The 12,977-nt window shown below is 40.0% G+C and overlaps 1 protein-coding gene across 2 annotated transcripts in view; it reads right to left on the reverse strand.

The window, feature by feature from the left end:
- Window positions 1-12,977, reverse strand: part of LOC126248950 (uncharacterized) — a 226,615-nt gene that overhangs the window by 169,796 nt on the left and 43,842 nt on the right. The window contains exon 2 of one of the 2 annotated variants that reach the window (XM_049950482.1): window positions 9,632-9,910. In XM_049950482.1, the coding sequence (XP_049806439.1) occupies window positions 9,632-9,910 (279 nt within the window). Of the gene's footprint in view, window positions 1-9,631; window positions 9,914-12,977 lie in introns of both variants that reach the window. The other variant, XM_049950481.1, reaches the window with a different exon arrangement.

Below are 12,977 nucleotides of genomic sequence, written 5' to 3' on the forward strand. Positions count from 1 at the left end.
GTTATGTTAGTTCAAGCTGCGCAAAGCAAAGATCAAGTGTCAACTTTATCTATTAAAAAAATATTTATACAGCTTACCAAAGAAATCATCTTGTGCATTTTGTTATATTGTATAAACTGGAATACAGAGTCATGATAAAATTCTTTAATCAGGACAGTTTGTGACCATAGCAAACTGACCAAAAGTCGTCAAAAGTAAGTTATCTCCTCTACAACTTTCAAAGTGTAAAGAACAACTGGTTAAATTCAAATATGGCCATACTTGTCTCAAAAATTAGCAACACAAAGAAAGTTCAACTACAATTACATGTGAAAATATCAAGACTGCACAACATATTGAATTGGAAAATCTGTGATTGCAGGCTTACAAAGTAACCGATGCCCTATTTGTTGAGTGTCGACAAGAGTCAAATGTGTGAACTAATTTCTCAGCAATGTTAGGACCATTCTAGAAAGAATCCACCTGATTGTGTATTGACATTTGTTCCTGTGGATGTGACTTATGTTGACCACTTCCATCCACTGCCCAAACTGCTGTGTTACTGCTGGAGTGGTGACATTTGTGGTGCTGCACCAAAGCAGACAAAAGTCACTTCCATCTCTTGAAACTGTCTTTATGGGGTGCAAAGTAGAATATTGTAACTGGTGATCTTCCAAAAGGCAGAATAATGGCCGATAAATTGTATGCAAGTCTCTTGAACCCATTAGAAGTAGTGCAAAAATTGTGAGAAGACCTGGACTGAGAAGAAAAGAAATTGTTCACCAGGACAATTCACATGTTCACAAAGATGCTGGGAAACAGAAATTGCTGGAGCATTCGCCCTACTCAGCAGATATGGCAGCATCTGCCTTCCACTTACTTCCACACAGAATGAATACTGGACTAACAAGGATTTGCAGTCTGACATCTACTTAATCACAGAGTCAAGAAGTATTTGTACATATTTTTGAAAGTTTATGGAATTTCTGCAAAAGTTCTGCTTGACTAACAAAGCAGAGGACATCACTTGAAACCAGCCATAAAATAAGTAAGTTTGAAAAAAAAAACGTTTTGATTAAGAACCTCTGTAGCCTTGGTAAAAAAGAAAAGAAATGGCAATATACAATTGTTAGCAGAACAAAGACATCAATCTCTCGCCAAAAACTGGATAATATTATCAAACATTATTAAAGAGGCATATGCGTAAGAAGGAAAAAAAAAGGTATGAAATAATAGAGGTGTTAAAGAAACAACAACTTAGGTTAAAAATGATTATTTGTAGAAATAATAAAACAAACAGCTAAATCTGCATTTGATGAGCAATGAACACTAAGAGACGTCTTGCAGTCAAATGCTGAAACAAGACACACAAGAATTTAAGCATGAGGAACAGGAGGAAATGTAATACGAAAAGAAGAAATTTGAGTTACAGATTTAAAAATTTACTTATAAAAATGAAAAAAAAATCAAGATTTAGGAACTAAGCTACTGGGATACACCTTGAACTTTGCATTACATAAACTCTAAACATTTTTGGGGAAATGTCAGGGAGAAAGTGAATATACTAAAAAAGTGAATGGAAGATAAACCAACATTAATTTATAAAAAAAGCTCCAAAAATAATAAAGAAACCACATGGGTATCAGTGTTCTTGTAACTACAACAAGACTGTAATGATCAGTGTTCATGGGAAGGCAGCTACTTATGAGAGAAGAACAACGTGGGTCCAAGGCAAAATCATTTCCTATTAATAAAACATTTGACTTATAGCAAACTACTGGGAAAAAAAAGGCATGGAACAAGAAAACACACATTTATTTTAATTAGAAAAGGAACACAACACAGCACTCCTGAAAATATTTCCACTCCATTCTCAGCACCATCAGTATTCATCAACAATATACAGCAGTTAAAAAATTCTGATTGATGGGTTATAAATAACAATAACACGTAAGCTCCCAAAAGTTACAATGGACCACGTCGTAAACAATCCTGTTGTTTGTAACCAATGTGTCAAAGAGAGTGTGATATTGAAATCACACTATGGAGCGAAGAAGGCTTAAAATTCCTACTGAAGAATTTACCAGACAAAACAAAATTTGGCAGTGATATCCTTATTTCCTGCGAAATCTCTCTCTAAACACCATGGAATATAAATGGTTTCTATGCAATGCATGCACGCGTTGGCTAATGCTGGGACAGAAACAAGACCATTAGGGGGAGTGATATGTTACTGTAACTCAGCCTTAAGTCAAGCTAAGCATGCAGACAGGGGAGGACACTAATTCATTAACTTTCAGGCATGCAGCCACGTAAATATTACTACTTCAAATGATGCTTTGGCCATGTACCATCCGGCCATACTCTGAGCGAGTCACAAGATTGATGACAAGGAGCCAAGTGCTTCCTTAATTACTCCACCGCAGCATTACTGTGCATGCGGGTCACAGATGCCGGTCGGTGGCAAAGAGGTACACTTACACATGCGCAACCTGTGGTGAAAGTGTTCAGACATTTGGTTCGCTTATCCACATATGTTTGGCAGCAGTAACAACTTCACGACTTCTCTGCAATTTAATTATACTAAGAGCTGGAGTCCATACCTTATCCAAATTAGAACCATTATCTCTATTTATTAAGTTACCAATTCATCTAAGTTCTATGGCTTCCTTGAAAACAGAATCCCAAAAGGGAGAGGTGGAAGTTAAAATCTTCATGTCACTGTAGTTCATCAAATGACCCGTATCTGTACAATATACTCCCACAGCCGACTTGTCTGGCATGTGTATCTTTGGTATTCCACACACGTCACTAGAACGGTCCTTGGGGAAATTGTGATAAGTCGTATACAAGTCAGACAATATGCACCGTTTATGAGAAGTGCATGGAACACCGAAGATACATGCACTTACTACAGCCAGACAAGTCAGCTGTGGCACAACACTGTTTAGATATGGGTCATCCGATTCTTTACAATGACATGAAGAATTTAACAACCACCTTTTCCTTTTGGGATTCTATTTTTAAGGAAGTCATTAACCAATAACTTAATGAATAGAGATAATGGTTTTAATTTGGATAAGACATGGAATCTGGCTCTTGGTGTAAATAAATTGCACAGAAATTGTCATGGTGTTACCGCCGCAGAAAATGTATCGATAAGCGAATCTAATGTCTGAAAGCTTCCACAACAGGTGGTGCGTGTGTAAGTGTAACTCTTTGCCGCCGGCCAGCATCTGTAAGCAGTAAGTCCAGTACCACTGCAATGGAATACATAAGGCCACATTTGGCACCTTGTCATCAGTCCTGTGACTCACTCTGAAGATGGCCAGACAATAAGTGGCCAACATATCAGTTTTAGTAGTAGTATTTGGACAGCTGCATGCCCAAAATTTAATGGATTATTCATTATGTCACAAGAACTTAAAAATGCACAACAAGAGAAACCACTGTGATAGTACATATAAACAAGCTGCAATCATAGGAATCTATGTGAAGTCCTCAATGTTCAGCAGATGAAGTGGTAGACAGCATCATGACTGCAGTGGACCAGACTGACCAGGAAGTCCCAACCCTGCTGGTAGGAGATTTAAACTGCCGAATAGAGAGGCTGAACAGCAAAACACAGGAATTCGTAAAGCTCATGGAAGAGGAACACTTTACCCTCATCAATGAGGTTCAGGATAAAACCTACATCTCATACAATGACTCCAGTACCAGACATTTTTTACGGAGGAAAAAAGATAAATCTCCAAAGCTTAACATCCACTACAGAATCTCCAAGCACTCCTATAAGGAAACACCTTCCAGTATGAGTAAAAATTCAGATCACGACAACAACGAGAAAAATACAAAATGAACAGCAATGGACTCCGAGAACAATCATCCTCAACCTACTAGAGCAGAATGTAAGTGGTGAAAAAATACTAACCACAATAGAAAGAGGCAACACTGATTATGCACGGTGGGGCCTAACTGAATCACTCCTGATCCAGGATCCAGTCAGCATCTCCCCAACCAACAACGAGGAAAAGCTAATTCTGGTTTCACAGTGAATGCTACAAAAGAAGATACATGGTCCTGGAGAAGAAAAAAAAAAAAAAAAAAAAAAAAAAAAAAAAAAAAAAAAGAATGAGCTGAAAAAGATGAAAATCTCAGACACAGCTATATGCATACAAGAGCAAAATATAACAATATCAGAGAAGGAAAGTTGCTACTCACCATATAGCAGAGATGCCGAGTCGCGATACGCACAACAAAAAGATTCACGTAATTATAGCTTTCGGCCACTGAGGCCTTTGTCAGCACCACACACACACACACACACACACACACACACACACACACACACACAAAACTTGCACACATGTCTGCAGTCTCAGAGAACTGAAACCACACTTTTTCAATTCTCTGAGACTGCAGACATTGTGTGTGTGTGTGTGTGTGTGTGTGTGTGTGTCGATAGTGCTGACAAAGGCCTCAATGGGCGAAAGCTATAATTATGTGAATCTTTTTGTTGTGCCTATCGTGACTCGGTATCTCCGCTATATGGTGAGTAGCAACTTTCCTACTCTGGTATTGTTACATTCCATCCTGGATTTTCCATTGTTAGAACAAGATAAAACTCACTCGTGACAGAAAAGAAACAATAGTACACTCTGATAAAAGAAGAAGAATTACTACATGAAGCACAAGCAAAGCCCTACAAAGCCCTGGACCCACGGAGAACAAAGATGACCCCAAGCATCTACACAATAGTATGGGGAAACCACTACGTAAACCTATTCCAGAAGAAGAGCTTGCATTATAGCATTGAGGGAAGCACCCCCTTGACTGAAAACAAAATAACGGAAGTTGTAGTCTGGCAAACAACTGAAAGAAGAAAACCCTGTGAGCTAGTGAAAGAAGAATGCTGCACACCACAAAATTGTGGGCAGCACTGTTCAGCAAGTACCTAGATATCATGGACATCCACAAAATATGCAGAAAATCTAAACTTAAAGTGGTCTACAAAGGAAAAGGATAGCAGAATTCACTGGATTCTTATTGAGGCATCACCTTCAAATGTGCACCATGCAAGATAACCACCACCACCACCACCACCACCACCACCACCACACTTAGAAAGATCCATGACAACATAATGACTTTAACATCCTGGGAGCAGCACGACTTCATTCCTAGAAGCTCAACCATTCAAGCAGTTTGATACATTCTCCAGTGAAACCCCATCCAAACTTACAGGCTATGCATACACAGTCTTTGTTGACTACAAACAAGGTTTTGACATGGCAAACAGGAGTAGAGGATTGGAAAACTATATCCACTACACATCTTCCAGTTCATAGCAAGAATTCGCGAGCAAACACAATCGGAATTCATGAATGATTAATGCAGTTCCAAGGAATACAGTTAACAAATGGAGTACTGCTGGGAGAGCCTGAAAGTCCTACAATATTCAATATATTTTCCCATGATGTGATTCAAAGGATACAATCAGAAGAAGTGAGAATGGGGCTGCTGTTTGCTAATGATGTGCTCCTAGTATGAGAAAGAAGAGTGTCCCTGGAAGAAGCTATTAATAAAGTGGAAGAATGGTCCCAGGACAACAACCTACTCATAAGTACAACACAAAAGCAATGAAATTCAAGAAAGGAGTTACCCTGAATACCAAGACAAATTCATCTGCAGGGAACAATATCTGGAAACACTCTAAGTCACAAATACATAGGAATTACACTGCAGATGACAGGCCACACCTTTTCCAAGCACATTGAAGGTAGTGTAGTGAGAACAAAAAAGACAACTACTAAGATAAAGAGACTGAGTCTACTAGCTGCAAGAACAGCTCTGGCGCTATTGAACATAAAGGTTGTGCCGATGGCATCATAAGACACACACCTAATATGGACACACCTCACATATTCAAACCTCAGATGACCAGAAGTCAAGTCAGCATACCTGAAAAGAATGCTATTTGTCCCAAAATACACTCAAAACGAGTTAGCCTACATCTTGGCAGACACAACTTTCTTTGCTGACAACCAGATTGCAGCTCATAAGCTGACAACCCCAGAAAGCACTAGACACCTGGAAGACAGGAAGTAAAAAGCAATAGATAAAAGACTCCTCAACACCCAGCAACGACAAACAACAAATGGAAGGAAGCCAACTTCCAGCTGCACCACCTGTATACAAGGGTGGCAGCCTATGGACTACATCAATGAATACGCTCAACTGAAATATTTCACAACCCCACTGACAACTGCCTGTGCACCATATGCGGTGAACCTTGCAGTATATATCACACTAGTTGCAGTCCCCCGCATTGTCTGTTGTGTTTAATATCTGCCACAAAAACTCATTGGCCCTGTGCCTTGTTGACACTCCTAGGGAATGCAGGCTGCAACCACTTTAAACCGAAGGTCATATTTGAATCACCGAATATTGATGGAATGCGAGGAATGAATATGTCTTCAACTGCAGCATAACCCGTGATGATCGTGGCCTCTATTACGTTCAGCAATAGTTTCTTCGTGGTCATCCTTGTTCTGTTGCATATGTAACAATGGCAACTAATCATTAAATGAGAGTTTGCAATAATTTTTATGTCAAATTCTCGTGCTTTTGTTTTGTCCTGTGATCTAGTGACGTCTGATGGTACTATCTCCAAGACGGGTATCGTCCTATAATTCATTCTCGTGACAGAAATTCCCATAATATATTTCATTTGTTAGGCATTTACTTTTTCATTAATTTTCTTCATTGTTTCATCTGAATGTAGAAATCTGATGTAAATCATGGCACTAATGAGAGGTAAGACAATCAGGTTTGGCATATTGCTCTGGCACAATGTACTGCATCTGCAGCAGTAATTTGAGCAGTAGTTGCAACCACAGTGACAACGAACTGTTACAGATCAGTTACTTCCAGGACAGCTCCAAGTCAGATGCTCTGGAGCATACATTCCACTGACCTCAAATCCCCACCATGTGCAATTTCAGTGGTGTCAAGTGAGAGCTTGTTGGAAGGCAGGATGGATATCTGTTGTGTTTTCTAATGAAAGCTGGTTCTGCCTCAGTGCCACTGATGGCTGTGTGTTGGTTATGAGGAAGCCAGCTGAGGGCCTGCAACAAACCTGTTCATGTGCTAGACACAATGAACCTATACCTGGAGTTATGATCTGGGGCTGATTTCATAAGACACCAGGAGCACACTTGTGGCTATCCCACACACACTGACTGCAACTCTGTATGTCAATCTGGTGATTTGACCTGTTGTGCTGCCATTCATGAACACCATTCCAGGGGGTGTTTTCCAACATAACACTCACCCACATACCACTGTTGAAACCCAAACATGCTCTACAGTGTGTCCACATGTTGCCTTAGCCTGCTCGACCATCAAATCTGTCTCAAATCGAGCACATAGAGGACATCATCAGACAACAACTCCAGTGTCATCCATGTATTGACCAACTGTGAACAACAGGCATGGAACTCCATCCCACAATCTGACATCAGGCACCTGTACAACACAATGCATGCACGTTTGTATGCTTGCGTTCAACGTTTTGGCAGTTACACTGGTCATTAATGTACCAGCATTTCACATTTGCAATGACTTATCTCTTGCTTACATTAAACTGTAATCTTGCAATGTTAATCACTTAAATATGTTGCCTAGATAAATGTATTCCCAAATTTTCATTACTCTACATTATTTTTTTGTTGCGACTTTTTTCCTCGGCAGAGTAAATTTATATATTGTGTACATTATATAAAGCCTATGTCTGCCCAAATGTTCACTACAGGATTGTGTAGAAATTTGAAGTAAATCGGCCTAGAACTTTCAGAGATTTTTGGTAATATCCTTTCTCTTTTTTATATTACATACATATATATTTCAAGTCAGATTATGAAATCTTATGTAGACAGTGAGCTTCCTCTTGTCTTGACAGTAACATGTGCAAAATTTCATCAAGATCGGAATAAAACTGTAGATTTGTATGAATTTTAAAGAACGATTTTGTCACTGTCTCACTATGGAAATAATGAAAACTTTAACTAACCTAGTCCACATAGTGTTTAGTAAAATATTAATAAAAATACCACGCTATCTACAGAAACTAATATCCATTCCATAATAAACATCTAAACCTTCCACAAGTAATATCATAAATCTCACAGGCAGAGCATACTTCCCTTCTTTTTTTATACTTCTGCCTTTAATCATAGTTTACATTGATCAGTATCTTTGTACTATCACGATTTTTCTCAGTTACCATCATTTTTTATATTCTATCTAATCCTTGATGATACAATTCTTTAATGAATCAAGAATACCAGTGACATTTGGCTTTCCAGCACTGCAATCTACTACCTGTGTTTGAGTCCTCCCTATCAGCAACATTATGTACTCAATAACATTACCTGTGAGTGTCCCGTGTGACTTATTTATAAGCTATAGCTGTGAACCTTTTCCTTTTCACCATTCTTACTTTCAAGCTTTAAAGATTGAAGTTTTTCTTCTAAAAGTCACAACAAATTCTAACCCCACCTCTTGTTTTGGGTGTTTCTTACTTCAATCATACAGAATGAATTGATACAATAAATAAAAATTTCGAAGAAAACAGCCATTCTAAAATTACAACAACATGGAACCACCACATACAATATTTTCAGAAAGACACAAACTTTTATCAATTTTAACAATGTTCATCAGAGTATGTTGTAGAGTGAATGCAATGCTTACAAAAATTAAAAACACTTTTTTTTTGAAACTTCGTTCAGCTTGGAATTAAATCTATGCAAGGAGACAGTCTCTAGCTAAACTTAAGGGCAAATTTTAGGTGCTTACACAAGATACAGTCAGCAAATACTGAGAAATGTCATCTTGGATATCAGTTTCTTTTTCAGGTATACAGGCTTTTGTGTTACAAGAAAAACCAACAGTTGCTACATGAAATTAAACAATGTCACCCGTAATTTATACTCTCTTTTATCAAGTTTAGCTGTACAATTGTGTTCATATCTGTTCTTTGAGTAATTGAAGATTTTTTGATTAAAATTTCAGTTTACATATTCCTGCTTTGGATAAAACTCTAGTAGTAAATAACCAGATGAAGTAACTGCAAACATATTTGAACATTCCCCTGTGGCAAATTCAACATAAAACAGAAGGAGGTATAAAAGACTGTAAAATGCACGTAATGGACATGGAACTGAAACATGCAGTGGATACGGACACACACACACACACACACACACACACACACACACACACACACAGAGTCAATTCAGGTGAGGGAGGGGTGATGGGGCTGGGGGTGGGGAGAGAGGGGGGAGGGGGGGAGGGAGGGAGAGAGATGCAGTAACATAGGTGTAAGAGGAAGGGGAATGGAGACACACAGAGAGAAAATATGGATCTATGATTCATCAAACAATTACTAAGCATGAAAAATTTCAGTAAACATTAATTTATTGGATAACAATATAACAAAATATGATCCATTAAAACAGAAAAACATGCTTACAGAACATTTCACAACCATTCAACAATAAAAATTATGGAATAATATAGTTAGGCATACCAGAAAGTGCAAAACTGAATGACAACTTAAGAAAAAACTATGACAGTAAAAATTTATTACCCTCCCTCCAAACAATTCTTCTTTTTTCGCCCTCTTTTCTTTGGGATGGGCTGTAAAACAACAGATTGTTGCCTATGTTGAGCAGTGGGTGTAGGATCATCATCCACAAAACTATATGGATCTTCAGTAGGCTCACATTTGATGTTGGCTGGATGAGGGCCTTGAAGATGATTCATGAATTTCTGATTTTCTACTTGTGTCCTCAGTTCAAGGTCACCACTTGTTTCATAGCCATCATCTTGAGTTTCTAGTTTCACAGGTCCATCCAGGAATGTTGGCCTACTGAGTTAAAAACAGGGAAAGAGTTAGTTTAATAAACAAAGAAAACCTGCACATTTCAAATGAAATGAGAGTAACCAACTTATGTAATTTACTAACATAAACAACGTTTTCCCAATATTTCATACAACTTCCTGTTCTTACATGTGAACATTCAAAATTAGAAATCAACCATGATAAAATAATACTTTAAATCATATATGCTCGCCATCTTCATGTTGGATCAATCAATGGCAGGATTATCAATATGAATGTATGGATTTATCAAAAAGAATGAAGTCACGCTTCACAAGCAATCTTAATGCAACAATTTTCTATGCACACATTTCAGGTCGATTTAATGAATGTCTGGGGTGCTAATGCTTAGACCAAGGAAGGACACAACTCAGGGTCAGACCTCTAGACCCCACCAGTGCCAGACATTGTGCATCATAGTGCTCTCAAAGGATGTCATTACTCCAGAGCTTTGCCTTTTCAACATTGGCAAATGAGTGATGATATATATGATGAAGCACAATTAAATATAGTACAGAACTATGAGAAGGAAAACTAACAAGGCCTAGTGTAACAGAACAATTGTTAATTCACCTGTCCCAAATACACAAAGTCCTTTACAAAATTGGTTAAAATTATAAATGTAATGTGTAATTCATTGCTCACAACAGCATAATATTTAATATTTGAAATTTGTGTTATCAATGCAAATTCCTGCCATCCGAAATCTCTCAAATACACATACTTTTATACCATGATCAGTAGAATGATTACAAATTGTGTACTAAAAAGCAGGAAATAAAATTGTTGGTAAAAGAAGGTAAAGTTAAGAAGTGATTAAAGACAAAACAGCACTACAGTTTGAAGTGAGTGGCTGATCACATGACAGCAATGAATGAGTCAGTCAATCAGTTACACATTCAACCCCTCCCCACAGCTCCAGTTCCAACTCAATATAAATATTTAAAATTTGTGATGTTGTCAGATAAAAGTTATGGCAAATCCTCATTATGTCTGAGGGCTGCCTTCTTGCTATCAAACGAAATGCACCTAGTTAACATGTGATATACAGACAGGGTTGCATTAAACACTATGCATACTGGTGCTCCCCCCTCCCCTTTCTCTAAAAGGCACCTGTGGGTCATGAGCAATGGCCTATTCTGCATCTGGTAAGCACTATTTCATTCTGTTTCTGTTGCTGGGATGATGCACATTCCGTTTGAATACTAGGCTTCATTTGTGGCATCTTGTTTATTACTTCCAACTACCTGTCTATCCACTGACTCAATTTTTCATCCTGGATGCAAGATAATAACTGATAGGGTGATACAAACATCTTGCATTGTGTGATTTTTCAGGGCTTCTTAGTAGATATGTTTCAAATTCACTTCTTGGGTTCAAAGCCAGATAACACTGGGCAAACCACATACTATTTCATCAAAACAACTGTTTGACGTTGCTACAGGATGCAACTGGTGATACGGACATCTCAAGATTGTTAAACTATATAACAGTTGGCTCTTTAGGTGAGCTCTGATGTCATATCATTAAGTACAAAAGTGCCTCCAGAGGACTCTGAGCTTATTAGCAGCAGGTTTAGGAAATACATTGTGGCACTGTTTAAACATGTGCTTATCTAAACCTATTTCTTATTTAATAATCAGTATTTTGAAAAAGTGGATGGTGATGCCATGGCAAGTCTCCCATCTCTCATGGTGGTCAACTATTTTATGTAAGAGTGAAGAAACAGCACTGACATCTGCAACTCTCCAACCTTCCTGCTTCTGGCCACATGTTGACTACATACACTCCTGGAAATTGAAATAAGAACACCGTGAATTCATTGTCCCAGGAAGGGGAAACTTTATTGACACATTCCTGGGGTCAGATACATCACATGATCACACTGACAGAACCACAGGCACATAGACACAGGCAACAGAGCATGCACAATGTTGGCACTAGTACAGTGTATATCCACCTTTCGCAGCAATGCAGGCTGCTATTCTCCCATGGAGACGATCGTAGAGATGCTGGATGTAGTCCTGTGGAACGGCTTGCCATGCCATTTCCACCTGGCGCCTCAGTTGGACCAGCGTTCGTGCTGGACGTGCAGACCGCGTGAGACGACGCTTCATCCAGTCCCAAACATGCTCAATGGGGGACACATCCGGAGATCTTGCTGGCCAGGGTAGTTGACTTACACCTTCTAGAGCACGTTGGGTGGCACGGGATACATGCGGACGTGCATTGTCCTGTTGGAACAGCAAGTTCCCTTGCCGGTCTAGGAATGGTAAAACGATGGGTTCGATGACGGTTTGGATGTACCGTGCACTATTCAGTGTCCCCTCGACGATCACCAGTGGTGTACGGCCAGTGTAGGAGATCGCTCCCCACACCATGATGCCGGGTGTTGGCCCTGTGTGCCCCGGTCGTATGCAGTCCTGATTGTGGCGCTCACCTGCACGGCGCCAAACACGCATACGACCATCATTGGCACCAAGGCAGAAGCGACTCTCATCGCTGAAGACGACACGTCTCCATTCGTCCCTCCATTCACGCCTGTCGCGACACCACTGGAGGCGGGCTGCACGATGTTGGGGCGTCAGCGGAAGACGGCCTAACGGTGTGCGGGACCGTAGCCCAGCTTCATGGAGACGGTTGCGAATGGTCCTCGCCGATACCCCAGGAGCAACAGTGTCCCTAATTTGCTGGGAAGTGGCGGTGCGGTCCCCTACGGCACTGCGTAGGATCCTACGGTCTTGGCGTGCATCCGTGCGTCGCTGCGGTCCGGTCCCAGGTCGACGGGCACGTGCACCTTCCGCCGACCACTGGCGACAACATCGATGTACCGTGGAGACCTCACGCCCCATGTGTTGAGCAATTCGGCGGTACGTCCACCCGGCCTCCCGCATGCCCACTATACGCCCTCGCTCAAAGTCCGTCAACTGCACATACGGTTCACGTCCACGCTGTCGCGGCATGCTACCAGTGTTAAAGACTGCGATGGAGCTCCGTATGCCACGGCAAACTGGCTGACACTGACGGCGGCGGTGCACAAATGCTGCGCAGC

This window comes from Schistocerca nitens, chromosome 3 (assembly GCF_023898315.1).
Source record: "Schistocerca nitens isolate TAMUIC-IGC-003100 chromosome 3, iqSchNite1.1, whole genome shotgun sequence".
NCBI lineage: Eukaryota > Metazoa > Arthropoda > Insecta > Orthoptera > Acrididae > Schistocerca > Schistocerca nitens.